This window comes from Abramis brama, assembly GCF_963993115.1.
Source record: "Abramis brama genome assembly, chromosome: 7".
In the NCBI taxonomy this organism is placed as follows: domain Eukaryota; kingdom Metazoa; phylum Chordata; class Actinopteri; order Cypriniformes; family Leuciscidae; genus Abramis; species Abramis brama.
Genome location: NC_139969.1, coordinates 25,578,313 through 25,603,895, shown reverse-complemented (window position 1 = coordinate 25,603,895; position 25,583 = coordinate 25,578,313). Strand labels below are relative to the sequence as shown.

At 37.3% G+C, this 25,583-nt stretch overlaps 2 protein-coding genes across 2 annotated transcripts; both read right to left on the bottom strand.

Moving 5' to 3' along the window:
* Positions 1-18,644: 18,644 nt before the first annotated feature.
* Positions 18,645-21,411, bottom strand: LOC311087404 (uncharacterized protein). Its single transcript, XM_084120723.1, has one exon. The coding sequence runs from the start codon at positions 20,596-20,598 to the stop codon at positions 19,753-19,755; it is 846 nt and encodes a 281-aa protein (XP_083976849.1). The 5' UTR covers positions 20,599-21,411; the 3' UTR covers positions 18,645-19,752.
* Positions 21,412-22,012: 601 nt separating this feature from the next.
* Positions 22,013-24,885, bottom strand: fbxo36b (F-box protein 36b). Its single transcript, XM_084120792.1, has 4 exons — positions 24,648-24,885; positions 23,789-23,897; positions 23,478-23,650; positions 22,013-22,352 (listed from the first exon to the last, which is right to left on the bottom strand). Exons 1-4 carry the CDS (start codon positions 24,741-24,743, stop codon positions 22,134-22,136), a joined length of 597 nt encoding a protein of 198 aa, XP_083976918.1. The 5' UTR covers positions 24,744-24,885; the 3' UTR covers positions 22,013-22,133.
* Positions 24,886-25,583: the final 698 nt, after the last annotated feature.

Genomic DNA, 25,583 nt, shown 5'->3' with positions numbered 1-25,583 from the left:
CTGGGTTTTTTTTTTTAGATTATGTCTCTCACAGTGGACATGCACCTATGATGACAATTTCAGACCCCTCCATGATTTCCAAGTGGGAGAACTTGCAAAATAGCAGGGTGTTCAAATACTTATTTTCCTCACTGTATATATATATACATATATATATATATATATATATATATATATATACATATACATATATACATATATATATATATATATATATATATATATATATATATATATATATACATATATATATATATATATATATACATATACATATATACATATATATATACATATATATATATATATATATATATATATATATATATACATATATACATATATATACATATATATATACATATATACATATATATATGTATACATATATATATATATATACATACATTACATAAAGCAATATATATATATATATATATGTATATATATATATATATATATATATATATTGCTTTATGTAATTTATCATAAATATAAATATTATAGATAATAAATCACAAAAAATATAAAAATGATTGAAACAAGATAAAGTATACACAAAAAGCATAAATATATTATGCAAAGCAAAATGCAAGTCTCATGGAACATGATGGACCGCATTGGTTACAGTTCTGCCATCTTGACATGGATTTTGTATGCTCTAGGGGCCACGTACGTTGTAACAGGAATTACACAATTCTCCTACTGTTTGAGAGAGATCTCAGTATCTAAGGCTGTGCGCATCAGTTTAAGCTAATTCAGTCTGCTAAAGCTAAGCTAAGCTAATATGAGTTAATCCATACCAAAAGTGTCTTATGCTTCTAAAACAGAGTGGGAGGAGGGGGTCTCATTCACATACACTGAGACGTTAAAGCTGCTCAATCAAACTTTCTAGGTCATGTTGAACATCAGCCAAGTATATGCAGTTAAAGGGTCAGTTCACCCAAAAATATTTTATTGTAGGTTTTTTGTCAAGTTTTGCAGATGATGGCAGAATATTCATTTTTAATTTCCGTCCTGTTGAATGACGATTTAAAGCTACAGAGCACTATGTTCTACACTTCCCTTTAAGAGGACCGAAGATGTGTTTGTGGCTGAAAAGGCTTCAAAATCAGTGTGGGAAAATAAAACATTCTTTTTCTTTTAGGCTGTCGTGTTACAGTCCGGAAATCCACAGGAAAAACAATTGTATGGGTACACCTACATATTATATTATGCATACTGTACAAACATAAAATTATGTTTATGAAGAAGCAGGTAAAGGACGAGTAGGCTAGGCCTATCTGTACCCATGGTCAAATGATAACTCTGCACATATTCACTCTTTAGATCTGACACAGCTGTCATCTCTGTCCTTCATGACAGTAGAATTGCCTTGTCTCACCTGGAGATCGCCTTCTCTTACAAGAGAGGATTACGGAGGTGGTGGAGGGAGAGATAGACTAGCAATCCCCCTTCTGCTTTTAGCCCACAGACACAAAGTAGCCTCTGAGCAGATCAACGGGTCACTCAAACAAACGGCAAGATACAACAGATTTTTTTTTGTGTCAATTTCCATATAATACCTGATATATCTGATAGCTAACCATAGGCTATATATTGAAATGTTTATTTTCACCACAACAGACAAAATATATCAAGAACAGCACATTTACTGTGTCCACTGCATGTCTACTATACCAATTAGTACTTTTTTGTGACAATATACAGACAGACAACAAATTTGGCTACTGGACGTTTAAAATGAGGAGGCTACAGTTCATGCTAAAACTCAAATCAGAACCATCAGTCCCTATGTCATATAGCATCATGCCACAAGTGACACTGCCCTCTAGTGGATAACTGACATTATTCCATAATCATTATGAACTGGTGAAAAACATTAAAATGGTGGCAAGAACTTTGACAGAGAAACACATGAAAATAAACTAAACATCTTCCTCTCAGACGGACAGAGAACTGAGCAACAGTACAGGAGCAACCAGGGCTAAAGGTCTCTCAGCATAAAGTCAATGAACCTTTTACTTTTTCAGAAATTGATTTATTTCGTAATTGGTTAAAGTCGGGATGAAACGGATTGTCTTTCCCCTCTATTTGCGACATATAGGGTGCATTCAGGTAAAGTGGGCCACTTTTGGTTAAACGAGTAGCCTAATTTAGTTTTTTTCTTTCTTATTTTCTTTTTTTACTCTATTACGAGAGATAACACGTTTAGTAAAGACGTGAACGAAAATAAAACCTTTAGATTTTTTATTTGATTGCGGCTGTTTACAAAAAAAAAAAAAAAAAAAAAAAAAACCTGAATTGTGAAAATTACTTTTATGGAACAACTTTTACAAGTCTTTGCATTTCCAAATTCCTGTTGGAAACTTGTGCAGTGGCTCATTACTGCCTTTCTGTGGCCTGAATGAGATGACACTTCACTTGCCTCGAACTGAGTATAATTGTAATTTTTAAAAACGCTGATTTCTTTTATTATTATTATTGAGAACATTATATAAACAAAGAAGGAAGCAGTCACAATGTAGAAGAAATAGGAAAAAGAAAAAAAAAAGGAAAGAAAGAATGCAAAAAAATCTGCAACAATTCCAAACAAAAAATGTTTTGTTTGGAATTGTTAATTGTAAAAAAAGAGCATTTACAGAAAAACAAAACAAAACAAAAAACAAAGGTTGATTTGGCACTGTGCAAAAAGGGATTCACATCATGGATGGTCTTAAGGCATTTTCTTATTTTTTTTATTTTTTACTTACACTGCACTACCTACCTCTCAAAACTTCTGTTCAGGATTCATGACTGAAATGAAATCACCCTTGTGCACATCTTAATCGTTAATTCTTTGTTTTGTTAATCAGGTGGCAGTGAAATTTGTCCAAAAGACACCACACACAAAATATATCAGCACTGTAAGTAGGCTGCGCTCTCTGTTTTCTCTTTTTAGTCACTGTTTTCAGTTTTATAATATCTTACTCTGTATTCATTTTAGTCATAGATAACAAATAGGAAAACTGCCTTTGACCAACAATTTAACCAACATATTTTCTTTTAGCCTTTTCATCCCGAACCCCTTCCTTTATAAATTGCTTTGGCAGTCATCTCCAGTAGGGGTCCCAGCTGTCCAAATATAATTTAGGTGCTGGACTGGCAGGACGACCCAGAACATTACGTCATGATCATGGAGCACCCCTTGCCAAGCTTGGATATGCATAAATTCCTGAAACTCAACAGAGGTGTCCTCAAGGAGCACACAGCACAGCACATTATGCGGCAGGTCATTTATGCCATTAGCGTTTGCTGTTATCGGGGTGTTTTTCATGGCGACATCAAGCTGACAAACCTGCTCATAAACTTGAGCACACTGGAGGTCAAATTAAGCGACTTTGGGTGTGCGGACCTCATGAGGGATTCTGCCTATATGTCCCTCTGTGGTATGTATTTTGCACCGCTTTGCTATTAAATTAATTAGAACACTAAATATCATCTGGTATAGTCAATATACTTCTGTTTATAAACATCATACAAAATTTCTTTCCTCCAGGCACAACACCATACATCCCCCCCAGAATATTATGACACGGGCAAATACCATGCAAAACCCACAACAGTGTTTTCACTAGGGGTGCTTCTGTTCACAATGGTGCATGGACGTTATCCAACAGCCCAGGACCAGTACGACTCGCAAACAATGACTGGTCCAGATTTGTTGTGTCATGAGGTTATATGTTAATCAAAGAACAAATGGGTAAATTGTTGTTTAACCTATTCAGTCAGCTTTGTGTCTGGCAGGCTGACATGAGTGGTTTGTTGATAAGAAGACGGAGACGGGAAACGGTGAACATTTAATAGGAACAATTGAATCATCAAAATTAACAAACACAAAATGAAAGTAAAGCGGCAGCCCCACACAAATGACTGCCGCACACAGATAAACAAAACACAACGTTAAGTCCAGGCCTGGTCCTCTCTCATCCCTGTTTGTCGCTCCTCTTTTTATTCATCCAGATCTTCTTCCATGAGACTCGAGGCAAAGAGACTTGGAGTGCAAGGAAGGAGACGTGTGAATTCGCCCCTATTTTAATTAATGATAGACCCCAATATATATCTTTATATGCAGATGATGTGCTTTTGTATATATATCAAAGCCAGAATTGTCCATTCCACCTCTCTTGAACCTTTTAGAATTGTTTAACAAATTATCAGGTTTCACAATAAATTGGGATAAAAGTTAGCCTGGGAAAACCCAGACAACTTCCGGCAAATTTAGATTTGCTCTGCAAGTAGTCTGGCAAAGAGCTCATTCAAGCCCATTTCAAATCTGTCGAAATCGCGGCACCAATCAGAAACGTTGAGGCGGGCTTTACACAATGACGATCGCTCTGATTGGTTTTAGGTCTATCCAATTGTGCCCAGAGGCATTTGAGCGACGTCCGTTGGTGACGCCCCTTTGGAAATGAGTTATTAATGAAGCTTTGCCAGACCATAACTCAGTTACTACTGAGAATGGTCTGGTTTTAACCAGGCTAGATAAAAGTGAGTTAATGCCTTTAACTTCGGATACATTCTATCCCATTTAAAATTGCTCACAATTCATTTAAACATTTGGGAATCACAATTACAAGGAGGGCAGATGCATTACTCAAGGCAAATTGGCATATAAAAATGAATCAGCTAAAAGATAATATTACATTTTGGAGGACTTTACCTATGTCCATGGCAGGAAAGATCAACGCAATCAAAATGGTGACTCTCCCTCGATTTTTATTTATTTTCTTCCATTCCAGTTCTGATACCTGTCAAGCTATTTGCAAAATTAGAGTCTATTATTATTTCATTTATATGGAATTATAAAGCTGTCAGAATATCCAAAAGACATCTGTGTAAGCCAAAAGCAAAAGGAGGATTTAGTCTTCCCCACTTCAGATGTTACTATTGGGCCGCTAATTTACAGTTCATGTAGGAAGACATTTTTAGAAGCTTTGTTGAATAGTCCAGTAAAAATGTAATCAAGGTCTTATAATGAGAATTTTATAATAAATAATTCCTTTAAAATATGGAAGCGGATTAAATAATTTTTGGATCTTCCACATATATATTTGGACATCCCAATTTGTAAAAACCATGCCTTCACTCCAGGCTTACATGACAAGGTTTTCTCCCAACGGAAGCAAAAGGGTTTAATTTCAAAAGGAACTTGTATTGATAATAAATTTGGTTCATTTACTCAACTTTAATTAAAATATGATCTTATATCTACAGATTTTTTCCGGTATTTACAAATTAGGGATTTTACAAGGAAACATATCATAGGCTTAAAACATAAAACATATCAATACACCAAATTCTTGAAACTTTAAGTAATCCTAGTCCAGTGGAACAAGGTGCTGTTTCTTTTTTTTATGCTCTATTACTAGACAAGGTGAACACAAATAAACCCAATAAAATTACTTAATCTTGATTCATAACTTCTTAAGGGCTTAGTGGTCAAGGAAAGGTGTGCGCTCTGTGTGTTTCAACTAGTCTTAGTTACTGCCTGTTATCTTAACAAGGAACTGTAGTGTTTCCGACAATCAGGTTAATAAAGTTACCGCCTTTTTTTTTTTTTTTTTAAGTTCTTGTTAGTGTTAAATTTACTGGGAACAAGAATTATCCTTAGAGACAGAAGTTAAGTGTCATTTGCAATTTTCTCCCATTCATATATTCTTTTTACCAACTTAGCTAACTCATTTTTCATTGACAGGTATGAACATAGAGGTATGTGGGTTGTTACAGTATGTATGCATATGGTATGAGTATGCAAGTACGTGTGGCCATGCAGGTGTATGAGTATAAATGTGTTTGTATGGGTATATGGGGTGTGTAAATGTATGCAATGCACATAGATGTATAATTATGTAGGTATATATAGTTTATTTAAACTAGTGCAAAATGCCCGTGCAAAATCAGTTTTTGTGTGTGTTTTTAGTAATTGTTGGTTTGGTGCCCGTGAAAGAGACTGTGAACGCATTGAATAGGATATGTTTAGTTGGTGAATAGCATAGACTACTATTACACAGTAGCGATAACGTTAAGCGCACCAGAATGAAATATAATATATAATATACACGTGCAAAAGCAGTTTTTGTGTGTGTTTTTAGTAATTGTTGGTTTGGAGTATTTGAGTGCTCATTGTTACAATTACACAGCAAAAGGTCAGTGACATTTTTATTTGTGCATGGTAGAAAGCAAATACTGATACTGACATAATGATGCATTGGAGTATATATTTATTTAGAGTGGATATTTGTGTTTTGTTAGTGCAGACTGGCTGTTCTTGAAGATTACATGTTGTTATTGTGTCAGCACCTCTTTATAGACAACATTGCTCAGAAAGTGGCGCTTTTTGTTTGTTTCATCATCTTGAGCAAGAATACGAAGTCTGCTTGATCTGCCAACTCTGCTGGCTGCAACGTAGAATTGACCATGACTGAAGAAGTCTCTTGTGCAGAAGACACCAACACGTTGCAAAGACTGGCCTTGTGACTTATTCACTGTCATGGCAAAGCAGGGTCTCACCGGAAACTGCCTACGTCGCAGGGTGAATGGAAATATGTTGTCAGATGGGATGAGGGTGATGCGTCCAGCATTGACACCGATCACAGAAGTCGCAACCAAAAGATGAGGCAGGATTTGTTCAATGATGTATCTCGATCCATTGCAGTGTCCATTTTGTTGGTCGAAATTTCGAAGAAGCATGATCACCATTCCCACCTTTAAAGTGATGCGATGGGGAGGCATACCAGATGGGCAGAGGGTATTTAGAAACTCAGTTGGGTACATATGGTGACCCTCAGATTCTGCAGTGTCCACACTGTTGCAAACATGCTCTTCTCCAGGAAAATTCTTTGTCATATATTCATTCACTTTATCAACTTCAGAGTTGGTTGGGCACAGTATGACACGTTCACAAAGCCACTTTGGATTGGAAATGTTGACTGTCATGTCATCATATACCCAATTGACAATGTCCTCGAGTTTCTCGCCAGAAATTGATAGTGATTCATTGAGCTCAATTGCAAATTCACCCTCTTCTGGAACCACAGGAATTTTCCCCTCACCAAGGTTCAAAAGGAATTTGGCAAAATCTGCTTCTGTTTCTTGATCTCCAGCCGCTTGAGTGATCCTCATGTTTTCTGTTAGACGAAGAATCTCAACATTTGGAGTTGTCTGAAAAGCTTGTGTTCTGTCTCAATTGTTTGGGATAGTCTTTGGTGCACTTTTTGTCTACCATGCAGGGGCTGGCACTGTTCTGTTGTCCACATGGACCATGAATCATGTGTGATGTTACAATGCGATGTAGTTCCATATTTGTGTTTTTGTCAGGAATCTCTGCAGACACCACATGGTCAATATCGCTGGCGGTCCTGGGTTTGTCGCGGGCTACCATGGTCATGAGCATGTGTATATGTGGAAGATGCCTCTTTTGTGTTTCCTTCACCATCACATATGCATCAATGTGTCCCAAGATGTCACGCTTGAGGAGGTCTGTGAGGAGTGCCTCCACCTTCATGTGAAATACTCGAGCAATGATGTCTGGTCTCTGATTGGTCTGTTGACCCTCAAAAAGTGATCCTGTGATTTCAGGCCAGTTCGGGTTGCAAGTGAAGGTGAGGAAGAAGTCAGGTTTTCCTTTGATTCGTACCAAGGCCATGGCATCTTGGAACTCCTTGGCGTACCATCGGGGTGATCCGTAAATTGTGGGTGGCAGGATGGTTAGGCGTCCAGGAATGATCTCAGAGTGACTATTCAGGGCATCAACAATGATTTTATACTTTTCAGCCTTGATAGACTTCTGGTTGTGGCAGATCCAGTTGAGGCGGTGTGACTCAATTTTTGCCATCATGTCACATACGTATTGCTGTGTCAGTCTCCCACCACGAAGCAGCAAATTGAAGTGCTGAGCAATGTCACTCACTTGAAGATGGTAACGGTAAAAGCATGTTGGTGTGATACCTGCCAGCTCAGTGTGGTATCCTTGGGAACCCTGAGGCAGAAGAAGCACATATGACAATGGGTCATATGCTGGATGCATGGCGTCGATTGTCTGAAGCCTTCCTCCTCTGAGATGAAGAGTGACAGCCAGTTTCCCAAACTGCTGTGTAGTTGTTACTCCTGGAGCAATGACAGCCACGTCACTATTCAGTGATGGAAGATTCACAGTGCCACGATGAAGGTCATGACTTCGTGTGCGAGCTGTTAGGATAATTTTCAATTCATTGGCATTGTCATTTTGGGTCACATACTCAATGGCTGACTTAAACTGTTGCACGTATGGATTGCACATGTGAATGGCCTCTTGCGTCCTCAGTAAAAAAAACCTTCATTCAGATCACTGTTTGAGGCATGTGCTCGACGGTTTTCCAGCTCATGAGCAGGTTCGTGGAAATAGATCTGAGCAAAGAGTGGTGTGCGACCTTGTTCAGGAAGGGGGCCGGCAATGTAATGATAAACTTTGCCTTGTATACGCACACCTGGGTTGAAGCCAGGCATAGCTACCTCTTTAATACCAATACTTGCCATTGCCAGCGCATTGTTTTGCTTGCTTCACAAAACTTTGATCAAGGAAAAGGTCCTTAATAGCATCTGGAGGCTGTGGTGGGATTGAGCCAGGCTTGGGATTTGTGGCGTTATATGTAAGGTTAATCCTACCGGACTTGCAACAGAATCCTTTTCTCTCCTCTTTCCATACATAGGCACCACCAGCATGTGCCTATAATCACCATGAAGTTCCTCTTGGAAGAAGTCTGTATCATCATACCGAGCAAGGTTGCGATTGTCTTTTCGTGCCTTTTCCAGATGGGCGAGACGCATCTTCTGATGGCACGTGGCATCCCTTGCTCATCGTTCCTCTTGCTGCTGAGGGGTCTCCTCCTCTCTCAGAAGGTTGTGTCATTGACAGTCATGCATCTGGCGATCCGCTCGTATCTCAGGTGTCTCCTTATCTCTCATGTTAGCATGGTGAGCAGCGTCGCTTGCCAGCCGAGCACGGCGTTCGCCCTCTTCCTCAGCTTCACGGTGCCTTTCCTGACGTGCAGCGTTACTAAAAGCGGCCAGGGCTGAGCACCTCCGCAAACTAATAGAAAACAACCAAAACAATCCTAGGTTTTTATTTACCACCATGGCTAGACTAACAAATAAACAGATGTCACCTGAACAAAATATTCCGTTACAGTTTAGTAGTAATGATTTCATGAAGTTCTTCACTGAGAAAATAGAAAACATCAGAACCACAATTGTAAACGTTCAATCCTCAATCGCGCCTTATAATTCAGCCTCAATTATCACGACGCAAGAACAATTACAGTGCTTTACAACTATAGAACAAAAAGAGTTAAATAAACTTATCACTTCATCTAAAACAACAACATGTTTATTAGATCCTATACCAACTAAACTACTGAAAGAAGTGTTACCTATAGTGGGAGAGCCTCTCCTCAATATTATTAACTCATCTTTATCTTTAGGTCATGTTCCAAGAACATTTAAACTGGCAGTTATAAAACCTCTCATTAAGAAACCACAATTAGACCCGCATAAGCTAGCAAATTATAGACCCATTTCAAATCTTCCTTTTATGTCTAAAATACTAGAAAAAGTGGTGTCCACTCAACTGGGCTCTTTCTTGCAAGAAAATGACATCTATGAAAAGTTTCAGTCTGGATTCAGACCGCATCATAGCACTGAAACTGTGCTTGTTAAAATTACAAATGATTTACTTTTAGCATCTGACCAAGGCTGTATCTCAATACTAGTTTTACTTGATCTTAGTGCTGCGTTCGATACTATAGATCACACAATACTCTTAGATCGACTACAAAATTATACTGGTGTTCAAGGACAAGCATTAAGTTGGTTCAGATCATACTTATCTGACCGCTACCATTTTGTCTATTTAAATGGAGAAAAATCGAACTTAACTCCAGTAAACTATGGAGTGCCGCAGGGATCTGTGTTAGGCCCTCTGTTATTCTCAATATATATGCTGCCACTTGGAAATATTATAAGGAAACATGGAATTAGTTTCCATTGTTATGCTGATGACACTCAAATCTATATTTCATCACGGCCAGATGAAAACGCTAAATTATCCAAATTGACAGAGTGTGTTAAAGATATAAAAGATTGGATGATGCGCAATTTTCTTTTATTAAATCCAGACAAGACAGAGGTACTAATCATCCGTTCAAAAAAACACAAAACCTCTCACACTACAACTTTAACATAGTAGGATGTCCTGTTACTTTATACTCTACAGTAAAAGACCTGGGTGTTATACTAGACTGCAACCTGTCTTTTGAAAATCATATTTCATATGTTACAAGAACAGCCTTTTTCCACCTTAGAAACATTGCTAAGCTACGTAACATGCTATCAGTTTCTGATGCAGAAAAATTAGTTCATGCATTCATGACCTCGAGACTAGATTACTGTAATGCTTTGTTGGCCGGTTGTCCTGCGTCCTCATTAAACAAGCTACAGTTGGTCCAAAATGCCGCCGCTAGAGTTCTTACTAGATCAAGAAAATATGATCATATAACACCAATTTTATCATCACTACATTGGTTACCTATAAAGTTCCGTATTAATTACAAGGTATTGCTACTGACTTATAAAGCCCTAAATGGCTTAGCTCCAGTCTATTTAACGGATCTTCTATCGCCCTATAATCCATCGCGCTCTTTAAGATCACTAAATTCGAGGCTTTTGGTCATACCTAGGATATCCAGATCCACCAAAGGAGGGAGAGCATTTTCACATTTAGCTCCAAAACTCTGGAATAGTCTTCCTGACACTGTTCGTTGCTCAGACTCGCTCTCCCAGTTTAAAACTAGATTAAAGACGCATCTCTTCAGCCAGGCATTCATATAACACTTTTAATCTTATAGTTAAATCTGACCTCTAGTTCATAAAAACGCCAGAGGAGAACTGGCCCCCGACTGAGCCTGGGTTCTCCCAAGTTTTTTTTTTCTCCATTAGGTCACCTGATGGAGTTTTTCGGTTCCTTGCCACTGTTGCCTTTGGCTTGCTCAGTTGGGGATATTTGGGGATATTTAATTTAATTAATCAATCAACAATACTATTGATCAGCATTACCAAACGTGGTCATTTTCCACTAGAAACAAGCATTGATGTATTATTTTAATTTAATACTGTGAAGCTGCTTTGATACAATCTGTATTGTGAAAAACGCTATATAAATAAACTTGACTTGACTTGACTTGACTTGCCAGCCGAGCACGGCGTTCGCCCTCTTCCTCAGCTTCACGGCGCCTTTCCTGACGTGCAGCATTACTTGCCAGCCGAGCACTGCGTTCGTCCTCTTCCTCAGCTTCACGGCGCCTTTCCTGACGTGCAGCGTTACTTACCAGCCGAGCACTGCGTTCGTCCTCTTCCTCAGCTTCACGGCGCCTTTCCTGACGTGCAGCGTTACTTACCAGCCGAGCACTGCGTTCGTCCTCTTCCTCAGCTCCACGGCGCCTTTTCAGCCGTGCAGCGTTACTTGTCAGCCGAGCACGGCGTTCGTCCTCTTCCTCAGCTTCACGGCGCCTTTCTTGACGTGCAGCATCACTTGCCAGCCGAGCATCTCGGGCTTCGACTGACTGAGCATTACGTGCATGACGCATTGCCTTGCGTATCCTCTCTCTGTTGGTACGACTATCTTTCGTCATCTTAGCATCAGCAAAGGTGGTGTAACAGTAGGTCACAATCAGGTGGTCTGCAAAAGATCAGATGCCCAGGATATGGGCAGAAATGTGGTATGAATATAATTAATTTGGCTGATGTTCATAACTAATAGTTCATTTGAATTATAATAACTAATAGTTCATTTGAATTATCATAACTAATAGTTCATTTGAATTATAATAATTTATGCACATCAATGGAAGGAAGAGGGAAGAAGGAAGAGAGTGATCATGAACAGTAAGGCTGCGTGGCGTGAGCATGGCGTCTGTGTGGCGTTTTCTATGTCTTTGCACAGAAGCATGTCTGATGCGGTGCTGCTGCTGCTAGGTGACGTACAATGAGGGCTATTTCGGGAGTTGGTCGAAATATGGGGAGAGAGTTGTAGAGGCCTATAATTCATGTTAAACATAAATATATAGCCTACTGATACAGCAATGACAACTGGTCAGCAGTATTGACAAAATTTGAAAAATTTAATTCTGTATTGACAATATTTGAATATCGATAATTATTATTATTATTTTTTTAAATTACAATTATATCTGCATTTGTCAAAACCTCCAAAAATCAAAATGTCATGTATTAATTATATAATATTATATAATATTATATATTATTATTATTATTATTTATCGTGTCAAAATTACATCTAAACATATTTTTCTATTCTATTTTACCTGGAAACGCTTCCAACACGCTTGCATGTCGCGTGAAAAATAGGCGTCGGTTCTATTTCTAACATGCACGCGTTTTCGGCGAGACACGCAGGCAGTGTGCAAGCTCTAACCTGTTAACATGGGAGCCGAAATAAAAACGGACACATAAATATAACTTATAGCAGCAAAGACAACGTCGGCATTGACGGCAGAAGGCTACAGAATATTTCGTTTTGTATTGACAGGTGCAATATTTTGAAAATCGATAATATTTTTTTTAATTACATTTATATCTGCATCTGTCTCGAGCGTCTCACGCAGGCAGTGTGCAAACTCTAACCTGTTCACATGGGAGCCGAAATAAAAACGGACACGCCACGCAGCTGAGCTGATGGAGATTTGCCGTTCGATCGGTATAACCTCGTTTAAGCCTGCATAGCCTATTGCTACTACTACTACTAGGCTACTACTATTTAACATATTAAAGATCACATAGTCACAGGCTAACTTCAGCGCGCATGGCACAGTAATAAAGAACAGCGTAGCTTTAAATAAACATTATTAAGAGTGTGACTTACCGATTCAGAGGGTTGTTCCATAAAAGACGCTTAGAAAAGCGGGGATTAAACTCCAAAACCGGACTTGAATGAGCCTAACAAATAAGTTGGGGCTAAAGTGGTTCCATAAAAGGTAATTGAAGTTCACGCAATCTCACTAATTTGATCCAGGTTTATCTAGTCTAGATAATTGCGTGTGCACGCGTTTCTTAAGCAGCCCTAGAGGTCGATCGTGGATCAAATCGATCCACCATCAAACAGCGTATATTTTGTGCTGTTTTATGCGTTTGTGACATGTTTTTTTCCCCTCAGTGCAAAACTTACATTTTACAGTTATATCCTCCATCTGTAAATGTTAGAAAGTCATGCAAATGTATCCATTTTGCTGCTAATCTTCATATTGAACGAGCGCTGCTGCGCGCATGCGCGCCAAATAGGAGCGCAATAATTCTGACTAAAATATACATTTTGCTTGGAAAATGAATATGCGATATTTTTTTAACACTAGAAATATCTTCTAATTATAATAATTTATCTTTAGGATGTTGGATAAGTTGCAGTGAACTTCTAGCGAACAGAAGTACTTTAGTGAACAGAAGTAACCTAATTCAGGGAAGTTTTTTTTTTTTAAGAAACTAAATATATAAAGATACAAAATATAGTTTTGGGTATAGGACCTATGCTACTTAATAAAGATGATGTATACTTATTTATAATGCTGAGAATTACAGCTTTTAATGCTTTAAAAATTTTATAATTTTTTAGAAAGCAAGAATCCCCAGTTTTAAATGAGTAGATTTAGTTTCTAAAGTACATTATGGAGAGGATAACATGAAATTAAGAGCAAATGTATACATTTTGAAAAGATATGTGCAACTCTAAAATCAAAGAATATTCCATAAAATAAAGGAATATATATTAGCCTACATTAACTACATTTTTATATAACCCTCCCTCACTTTTATTTCTAGTTATTTGTTATTTTATTTATTTACTTATTTAATATTGAATATTTGATATTCAAATAATATTACTTGGATAACTATTAGGAATTATGTGTCATTATAAGAGTTTGATATAAATATGTGAATGTTAAATTTTTCTTAATATTTATTTATTGTTTTTTGTCTTTTCCCCCTTAAATCATATGTATGTGTTGGTGGGTATTATCACAAAAGAAAAAAAAGTAGAAGGAAAAATAAGGAATATTTATTGGGGGAAAATATGATGTCTTTAAAGGAACTGTCAATTTGTATAATTGTGTTAAATGTGTTTGAATTGAAAGACATAATAAAGTACATAATAAATAAATAAATATATATATATATATATATATATATATATATATATATATATATATTCAGTTATTTTGAATATTCTAAATAAGGCACATCTAATGTCCAAATAACAAATATTTTAGCATATATATATATATATATGCTAAAATATTTGTTATTTGGACATTAGATGTGCCTTATTTAGAATTTTAAACCTACAAGTGTATTTTTATGATAGCAATAACTGTAAAGGGACTATTGGGGTAAATCAAATGTAGGCTAATATACTGTCAATTACTAAGCTCAGATTCATCTTACCAGTTAAAATTTATACTGTGCTTTTGTAATTATTTATTTTTAATTTTGTGATTTTAACTTCTGCTTTACAAAGCTTTTTTTTTAGATTGTGTTCTAATGTTCTTCTAATCATAAACATGTACTACAGCTGCCAAACAAAACCAGAGAGAAATGTATTCATAAATCAAAATCTAATTAAATCTTGGGCACAAAACATTCAGCCAGGAAAAAAAGAAAACCTGTAGTATATATATTGTATTTAGGCCTATCTATCTATCTATCTATCTATCTATCTATCTATCTATCTATCTATCTATCTATCTATCTATATATATATATATATATATATATATATATATATATATATATATATATATATACAGTATATATCATTGTAGCCTTATTTAAGTTGATTTTCTGTATACTGTGTATTTATTTTTGGACTAATAGTGGTTAATAAAGTCCAATAATGGTGAGAGAGTGTCAGTGGTAATGTTGGTCAGTGTTAGAGGATCTGTGTAACAGCTGAGGCTTAGCCTGACAGTTAGCCTGCCCTGGACCAGGCTAGTTTCCCAGCATAAGTTGCCAGGGTAACTGAGTTTGAACTATTTTAAGTTTGCTTTATGAAACAGAATCCACCGACAATAAGTCTGACTTACCAAAATAAGCCGGGCTTGTATTCTAATCTTGTTTTATGGAACAACCCTATTTATGTTCAACTATATTTATGTCTGTCACATAGGCTACTCATTTAGTTTCTTGGAGTACAATGTGTAGGACTTATAACATCTACGAATGAGGGCAGGGGGGAGGTTTTGTTTCTGACACTTATTGTAGAACATATTGTGATTGTTATTAATGTTTCCCTGCTTACGAAAAGCTAAATAAAAAGATTAAAAAAAAAAAAAAAGGAAGGAGACGTGGAGCTGGGCAAAACCAGCGACAACAAAGGACAGGAGACTGGGCAGAACCAGTGGTGACAAAGGAGACAGGAGACTGGATGGGACCAGCGGAAACTGAACTGAACAGGCGTAATCAATGTCATCATATATCCCCATAGAGTCAGAGTATCTCTGAACTGCAAGGCTTGTGGGTTGCTTCCGGTCAGCAGTGGTGAGAATTTACCAATAGCGGTCCATGGAGGGACAAACCGGCGACAGGGTGTTGAGTGCCCAAGGCTCATCAATGCACGAGGGCAACGAAGGCTATCCCGTCTAGTCCGAGCCAACAGAAGTTCTAGTGTGGCACAAGTCACACAAAGTTTTAATGCTGGTTTTGGGAGGAATGTATCTCAATAAACAGTGCATTGCACTCTGCTGCATATGGGGCTGCATAGTTGCAGACCAAACAGAGTGCCTTTGATGACCCCTGTCCACCATCAAAAACACCTACAATGGGCACGCGAGCATCGGAAATGGACCTTGGAGCAATGGAAGAAGGTCGCCTGGTCCGATGAGTCCCGTTTTTTTTTACACGTGGACAGCCGTGCACGTGTGCGGCATTTACCTGAGGATGTGATGCACTGTGGGACGATGACAAGCCGGTGGAGGGAGTGTGATGCTCTGGGCAATGTTCTTCTGGGAAACCCTGGGTCCGGCCATTTATGTGGACGTAAATTTGACAAGTGCCAACCAACCTAAACATTGTTGCCGACCAGGTAAACCTCTTCATGACAATGCTGTTCCCTGGTGGAAGTGGCCTCTTTCAGCAGGATTATCCACCCTGCCACAAGTCAAGTCGTCACCTTTATTTATATAGCGCTTTATACAATACAGATTGTTTCAAAGCCTCTTTACAGGGATAAACAGGAAAACAATGATTCAATGATGCAAACAGATCAGTTCGGCTGTAAAGCAGCTCTAAAAAGAAAATAGTGTCATTGTTCAGCTGAAGTCAGCTGTTCACACTTGCACAAATTGTTCAGGAATGGTTTGAGGAACATGATGAAGAGTTTTAGGTGTTGCCCTGGCCTCCAAATTCCCCAGATCTCAATCCAATTTGTGGGACGTGCTGGACCATCAAGTTCGATCCACGCCGGCTCCAACTTGCAACCTACAGGACTTGAAGGATTTTCTGCTAATGTCTTGGTTGATAAATTATTGCTATGTTTATGTTATTGCACTCAGTTGTGCTGTCTTAATGAGCTTCACAGCACATTCCTCTGACATCCCCACACAATAGGCTCTAGCAAAAAGTGTTTCCTGTCACTTTTGAACCTGCTATGGTCCCAGAGCTCCCCGTGTTGGCCACCCTGTGCCCGAGCTTCCTGTTTCAACAAATCCTGTACACTCCAATTCATTTTTATTTATTTAATTGTGGTAATTACAACATGACATGAAAGTAATGCATTACATTGCTCATCATTACTTGAAAAAAGTAACACAGGTTTTCCTAGTGATGAAGCAAAAAAAACCTGCTTTAATGTATTTCTATGAAAATAATTCATTATATTCATACACTGACTTCCCATCACCTATCACGTTTCCCAGGTGGACTGCATTTGAGGCATGAAATGCTAATGTAGTTCTATTGACGGCTACAGAGCAACTGGTGTTAAATATTGAGGGAGGCTTGGTGAGGAATAGACACATACACTTAAAAAACACACAGATGTGTTGTGACAAGAAAACACAGGTGCTTTTATTTATTTTTGTATCTGGCTCAGATCACCATTTATGAAGATGCAACAGTCAACCATGGATCACTTACAGACAGAGAATTTAGAGCATCTGTACTAAGCACACAACTTCTTCTTATTAACTATATATATATATATACTGTATATAATATTTTATAGTTAGCTATTATATAAATTAATATTAAACGCACATGTCTCCTGAGTACACCTGAAATGTTTACAGGTGTCTTTGCAAGTTTTGCTGTTGAGACATAAATAATAATGGCATTTGATAATGATAATTAACACCTACAAAACCTGATGGTTGGAAAATTACTAGATCTCAAATCACATGCCTTATGTCAAGTCACAATGCCTGACTTATTATGGCCACATTATTAATAAATCTACAAAATGTTGTTCAGATGCTTTGTGGCTGTACCGACATTATTCAGGAATCAGACATCAGTATTTATATTGTGCAGAGGTTGAAGGGTTTATAGGTATAAAGTTTTATAAATGAGGTAAGATCAGAGATTACATAAAAAAATACTAAATATTGATAAAACATTTCAATAACTCCAAATTTCAAATCATAGAAATCACCTGATGTCAGTCACGATCATGTAAATTTGCATTAAAAATGTAGCACATATCCTATTATATTAAATAGGGATCATACATGAATAGTTGAAATGAACTGAATAGTACATCATATGCCATGTCTAAATAATGTTTTTAGGGCAAGTTCAATATCGAATAAGCTGAAAACATTTTTTTAATGTAAAGATTTGGGTCTTAACTTTGTCTGAAAGCAGCCATTACAGGAACTGGAATACAAAAAGAGAAAACAGAACAGTAATTGACTGAATGTGTTGTTTATATTCAATGACAAAGCAAAGAGGACCAGAGACTTGTTAATATACACAATACTGACATGGTGAGAATTGCAGATGCACAGGCTTGTCAAGCTTGAATGTTGTTCTTGTTACTATGTTACTCAGTGTCCATTATCAAAATTAGGCTCAAATTGTTTAGGCTTTATGAATGCTTTTATCTGAAGGTCTTTATGGACCCTTTTCACAGACTGGGATGACGCATTTCCACAAGTTTTTCATGTTTTCATTTGATTTTTTATTTTATTTCTACTTTTGTGTGATATTACCTTGTAAGTAAATTATAGTGATGTCTTGCCATGCTGAACATGCCGTGTAAGTGATTACTCAAGATCAAAGCGGCACCATTAGACAATCATTCCCAGTTTTTTTCCACTCTCATAAATATGTTCAAAGAAAGCATCAATTACAATTACATGCCCGACAGGCTATTTTTGTAATGTAACCATGCCATGAATAGCTAGCCTACTTCATATGACTACAAAATAATTAAATTAAATGAGATTTCACTTATACTAATTAAATCATTTGTGTATATTTCAGAATGCACTAAATAAAACAATTAAAACATGCATCAACACTTTAAAATCAGGCTTTAATCAGCTTACTTTTACAGCATTCATTATTAGTTTATTATTTACAGTTTTGATTTTTTTTACATTTAACCTTAATATCTGTTTATATATTACAATGGTAACTTATTGTCTTATAAATGTTACCCAAACTCAACGTGGCCTGGTATTACACAGAGAATAACTTCTTTCAAAAGAATAAAATATTTTTAATGAAAATTATATATTATTTGAACACAGACACAGAAAATCAAATTCCAGTTTTTTAGGGTTTAAAAAAAAACAAACATACTTAGCAGCATCCCATTCAGACACAACTGTGCAACACAATTATATGCAAATGTAATCATTTAATCCTCAGTGTGACTTGAGTAGAAAGTAGTAACGTCAGTGAGTTTGGTTGCAGGGGTTGCATTTTGGTTGGAAATGAAAGTCGGGTCGACGTCTGATTGACGTCAGAAAACCAACATCCGACGTCGGACATGAAACGACGTCGGACGATGAAAGTCGGGTTGATGTCAGAGCCCGACTGATGTTGGTTTCTGATGTTCGTCAACGCGATTTTTATTTTCAACCACAATACAACGTCTGTCCAACGTTGGAGATTAACCCCAATCTGACGTTGGATTCTGACATCAACCTGATTTTCATTTTCAACGATGTTTGGTCTTCTAAATGCGAATTTTGTCATTGTTTTGGAGCACACTAGTTTATAGATAACAGCAAGGCTAACACATTCATACTAAAAGCCAAAAAACTTTAAATAGGGCACTATTTGAGGGAACAGCCATTTGGGTGTCCGAAACCATTGTGGACGTTATTGAGTGCACTCTTTCAATCTCACATTCAATCCCACTACTGGAACTGTGTTCTAGAAATACATTTGATATTAATATGAGGGTAGACAGGCATAGATTCAAAGGCATAAGGTACTGTAAGTATTACACACAACAATGCAACAATAATAAAACAATGCATTGACATTTACTTTTGAAACTTAAGTACTTTTAAAAACGAGTACTTCCAAAAAAGAGAGACAAACCTGAATATATCAATTCCCTATTCTGTGTTTTAAAATAGAGGTGCCACTGTCTCAAGGACTTTGAAAAGCCAATTATATTTTAACGCTGTCAAGATTCTGTTTCCCTTGTCCAGCTTGTTACACAGTTAACTCTATGAAGCCTGACCTCTCTTCCTCACCCTCACATTCTGTGATAATGGCAGATGGGGTGACGGTGGCCATGCAGATGGAGGTGTTAGTCTCAATACTGGCTCCGGTCTCTGCACTGGTCATTGTCCCAGTGCTGATGGTCTCCATGCTGCCAATGTGCCTACAGCCACAACAGTTTCCCCAGAACAAAGGCATGAAATGTAGCATCTCCTTGTGGAGCTCTTTGCAGCGCAGGCCGAACACCACAGGGCTCAGTGACTGTGCAAAACTGAAGACGACAAAAATGGCCAGCGCCACAGGGAGCGTCTCCTGATGCCGGGAGATGATGATGACGGAGGGCAGGAGGTGCAGGCTTATCTGCAGGCTGTGGATGAGAATGGTGCGGCAGCCTTTACTGTTGGATCGCGTGAAGTGGCCAGCACGTGTGCCTTCCAGGTAAATCGCCACATAGCTTACAATGATGAGCAGCACCAGCAATAACAGCAACGCGAAAGCGCTGGCAATGCAAGCTGTGCCTTCCAAAGCTGTAGAGCACTCAGTATCCAGCCCAATTACGTGGTCCCACGGAGAGTGCGCACAGGCTAGGACGGTGAAGACTACCGGGTTTAGGAAGGCAAGAATGCAAGCCACCAGCATGACCCAGCGGTGGAAGCGCTGGACCAGAGTGGGGTAATGAAGTGGCATGCAAATAGACAGACAGGTGCTGACGGACATCAGCGTGAGGGTGATCATCAAACCTCGTGCCATCACCACCTGCAGGTCGAAGAGGATCCAACAAATGATACGGGAAATAGGCCAACGCAGGCTGCGGAGACCGTGCACGGCTGCGCCCATGATGTTGAAGCCGGACACACAGACGCAGTGCTGACACAACAGGACGTAACGAGGGTTTTGGCGCAGCTCCTGTTTGTGCCGCACCGCTGCTATAATGAGGGAGGCGAAGAGACCAGTGACAATGAAAGCTCCAAAGTGGACAGATGCTTTAACAGTCTCCAATAGCCTATTGTTTTCTGCTAGACCGGAGCTAGTGAGCCCTCGGGAAAGAAAAAAAAGACATGAAACTGTCAAATGGAGAATGAGAATATTAAGTCATTTAAAAAAACAGTAACAGTTTCAGTTACATTATAGCGATAAAATACAACAGGCTTTTTCTGGTGGGTCTAGTGGAGCAGATGATCATGTTGTATTTAAGAAAACACTACAGAAATCAGACAAATACACATTTACTGACTACAAAAAAAACAAGAAATCCACTCACCTGTTTGATCGCTGGTGTTGGTCATTTTTCGTCTTTCACTTGTTCAAGATTCACATATAAGTAAATCACATTCAATCTCAGAATCACCTCCTCCCTCGCTTAATCGCTTAAAAATTGCTTTTCAGTGGCCTTTCCTGTGGTCTTTGTCAAGCTTGTTTCACAGATACAAATTGCTTGAGGGATTCTCACCTGCAGCCAGCGTTCTAGTCACCGCATCTCAGGTTTCTAACATCCCCCCATGCAAGATTTTTCCTGTGTTTGACACATGCCATGCAACAGTAATCTACTGAGCGTACAAGAGGTGGGTTTTAACCACATGCTCATAAATAACTCTCGTCTCATTACCTCTAACATACGTTATTTAAAACGATGAACCAGATCTGAAATGATAATTTGGCACTTCTCCTGAGACTGAGTATTTGAGATGTTATTGGTGTTGGCAGGTTTAACGAATTACCATGGTTGTAGTGCTATGGGTAAAAGGAATCCATGCAGCAAGAGTTGTGAAAATAATTGGGATGGAATTTGTTTTTCTTAAGAAACTGGGCTAAATAGTATTTTTATTCCAGGGTTTTTTTACTAAATAAAAATAAATGAAGATTTAGGGTGGAAAAATACCAGAAATATTTCATTATAGAAATGCAATATGTCTTTTTAACAAACAAAACAAGTTTTTGCAATAAAATAGCATTCAAAATTTGTACATTACGTTCCTCTTCACAAAAATTGGCATCTGAACAGGAAAATACTGTTGGGATTTATCAGTTATGTCTGTAAAGAAAAGTCACATGCTGGTCAAATCTCTTAGGATATGTATTCAAATAAAATAACTCAAAATAATGTAATAATTATGCCAGAAAATGAGTGACTATGATTTTGTCTTACAAGTTGTGAAATGTAAAGTAAATTTTGTTTTTAGTTTTTGTCTCAAAACTGGTCTTTGGCTCTTCTAGACTTTTTAGATTTGAGCAAATGTAACAGTCTGCCAGACGTACAAAAACATTAACGTGCCAACTATTTTCAACAGTGAAACTTCCATGCATAAAACAAGTAAAAATGGTGTTCTGAGAAAGAAAGTCTTTATCAGACTTTGAATAGGGCCTGAAGCCATTTACTCAGAAGGGACAGAAGAGAAACTTGGCTCGTTTTGATCATCACAGGGCTGATTCTCCTTCTGCTTCCGGCGGCTTATCTGCATCTGCAGCTGCAGCTTGTTAGTGAAGAAAATTGTCCTCCAGCCAACCTCCTTAGCTAAAGCTTCCACTGTTGGAGTCACAGTGTCACAATGCTTCCTTACTGTCTGCTCCCAGAACTCCTCGGAGTTACAAAGCTGAAGGGGAAAAAAAAATCAGAAAGCACATACACTTCAAAGTAACCATTTAACCAGAGCTGAGTAGATTACATACAAATTATAATCAGTTACTTATTACAAATGACAAAAACTGTATAACGCAATCCATTACATTACATATTTAAGGTAATATAATCCAACTACTTTTGGATTACTTTTAGATTACTTTTGACCTAACTTGTTCATCACATTGATTTGAGTAGAATAATATTGTACCATATTGGTATTAAAATACAAAGAAAAAGAAAATATATTCCATTCTTTGTTATCAACAACATGAAGTGCCTTAAATATTATATTATGTCAGGGTTTTTCAGACTGGGGTTCATTATGGAACTGCAGGGGATCCTGTGTTTAATTAAAAGCTATTAACTAATTAAATCATATTTTTTATTATTAAAATAAATAATTAAAAAATAAAACACTACTAAAAAAAGATAAAAAGATAGTTTAATTTGTTTGCCTGCATGTCATGCGATGAAATTAAATGTAAACGTGAATTTGTTGAAAGACAAAAACCTTCCAAAGACATTAATGCGTGGTTAAATAACTCACTGAATCTGAGCGATAATTCAAATAATAATTAATGTGTGAATCAAGAGTTCCAAGAGTGGGTAATTCCACAAACCTGGAAGACCTTCTGAACGTATACAAGCAGTAGGAGTTTTTAGAAAGGAACATTTAAAAGATTTAAAAAAAAGTAGTATAGGGAGAATCAATGAATTATGAATATCTGACTGCCATTGTTAGAATAACAAGTAATCAATAAAAAAGTAACTGTAGTCTGAATAATTTTTTTTTAAAACGTAATATAATTTAATTACAAGTACTTAATTTTTGGAATCTGATTACGTAATCCAGATTACATGTAATCAGTTACTACACAGCACTGCATTTAACATACATACAAACAGCAATTTAAAATGTATAATTAATTTAAGACATTTTACGTGAATTCTACGTGTAGAATTATTCTACAAACATTTTATGTGAAATATTTTGTTTAAAATATCAAGTGTGCTTGAGCTATTTTATTTCAAATGAAAGCCACTTGGTTTGGTTCTATGACATTTTGAAACGCAATGGGTTTTCAATAGGCCTTACCTCTTTAAACTTACGGCAGGTGCGTGAAAGACCTGAAATGTCTTCAAGGTCTAGGTGTGCCATGATGGTGAAAAGCAAAGCATTGGGGAGACGGACAATGTAATCATAGTGGCCTTGGCATAAGTTTTTGGAGTACTGCAAGATGCGAGGACCAAACACCATGGCAACGTGATCTGGATGAGATAGACCAGGTTGTTCATTGAATGAGAAAGAGGCTACATTAAAAGACTTTACACTTTATTTGAAATGTAAAAAAAAAGTGTATGTCTGGAATAGTAAGCAAGCACAAAGTAAGTTGCTGAATAACTTACTTTGCAGACGGCTGTCTTCTAAGAAGTCTTCATGGGATTCTCTCAGTTGTCCTGGTGGTGCGCTCTTGCTGTCTGATCTCAAAGAAATCTTCCACCAGCTCCAAACAACCTGTAGTGAAGGATGTTCATAATTATCATAAATAATAGTCTACAGTAAAACTGAGACAAAAACCTCAAATTTTTTCTTTTCAGATGCACAGTGGCTTTTAATCAGGCAAACAGTTCTTCAGAGCTACTTTAATGAGTTAGTAACCAATAGGTTCTTGATCTAAATAGGCTATACTTTCTTTTACACTTCAGTGTGATCATTAGAGCTAGTTTAGCTTGTTAACTGTGAGTGTCCACTATCCAGGTAAGTTAGCAGGACACTTGGCACGCTTTTTTATAATCACATATTTTAGTAATCACCATAATTTAGGTAGGCCTTTAAAATATTAAACACTCAAAATTCATTTGAAATTGGGCATGGTGCTATCATGATGGAAACTACTTTAAAACGTTCTCATTTTTTGTTATATCAACTTAAAATTTGGAACACAACTTGGTTAGACATATGTCTTTGATTTTAGAGTCCAAATTATTTAGTAAAATATGTATTTTATTTGGTATAAAATAAAAATGTTCATTTCAGTACATTTGACCTGATGAAGACACAAATGTGTTAATTTAATTTCTTAACCAATTTGTTTCCAGCGGTAACATTTGTGTAAAATTTGGCGTTGCGTTTGGAGGAGGATATAGATGAAGAGAAGAGATAAACAAACAAATAGCAGACGTTTGGTCATAAAGCTGCTGCAAGAGTATAACGCATTGGTGTTAACAATAAAAAAAATAAAATAAAAAAAAAACTCGCACAAACCTCATTCGGTGTAATTACAAAGTGGAAATAGTCCTTCATAGGTGCAGGACCTTGTCCACTGAGCTCAAACAGAGTTTCTCCCAGCAAGCTCGCCATTCCCAGATATCGTTGACGCGTTACCAGGACAACAGAGACTCCGACGCACACAGTCTACGTCATCATCTCCATACAGAGGCAATCAGAGAGTGATTTCACACTCATTAATCGCCATATTTTTCTAGCACATTAGATAAGTGACTGGATCTGATGTTTACTGCTCCTACTAAATGGACGCATTTCCCTTTATTAGATGAATATTCGTGTTTTCACGAAAACTGCGCCACTCTATATTGCAGTGTCGCGCGCAAATGGGAACAGGTTATTTTGCGTCTCTCTGTCCATCATTCTAAAACATTACTGAATGTGTCAGTAGTTATGGGTTGTGCTCATCGGTCACGTCTCTACTTACCAGATACACTTTCTTTTATTTGCAAATTTATCACAAATCAGTTTCGGATGTCACTATGGGGCGTTTAGTGTAACTTAGATGCGAAAAATTATGTGTAATGTGTAAAAATGTATGTGTACATTGTAGCACAGCTGCTGCAACATAAATTATGAAAAATTAAGCGGTCTGACAAATTTATGAATCCATCAATAAACAAAACATTAACAGTTCGACAGAACACGTCTATTGTGACGAAAAATATAATGGATGATGGAGGTTATTTTATCTGGCAGCTTTTAAAGAACACATTTAGAAATGATAAAACTTTGATCATTAATATTCTAATTAGATAAATGGGTTAAAGCAAACTGTTCTAAAGAACATGTAATGTCTATTCATGCAAGAAAAAACAGGTGTCACACAGCTTGTGCATGTTAATTTGGTTTAGTATGCTCCAATAGTTATGATGAATCCTATTTTTCATCATTATTTATTTTTCTTTCTTTGCT

Bases quoted from the DNA above. Each gene is read 5' to 3' on its own strand.
- LOC311087404 (XM_084120723.1), bottom strand. From the start codon at position 20,598: ATGGGCGCAGCCGTGCACGGTCTCCGCAGCCTGCGTTGGCCTATTTCC.
- fbxo36b (XM_084120792.1), bottom strand. From the start codon at position 24,743: ATGGCGAGCTTGCTGGGAGAAACTCTGTTTGAGCTCAGTGGACAAGGT. The intron at 23,898-24,647 runs GTTTGTGCGAGT...CCTTCACTACAG, and splicing joins TTGTAATTACACCGAATGAG to GTTGTTTGGAGCTGGTGGAA. The intron at 22,353-23,477 runs GTAAGGCCTATT...TTTCCCCTTCAG, and splicing joins CCTGCCGTAAGTTTAAAGAG to CTTTGTAACTCCGAGGAGTT.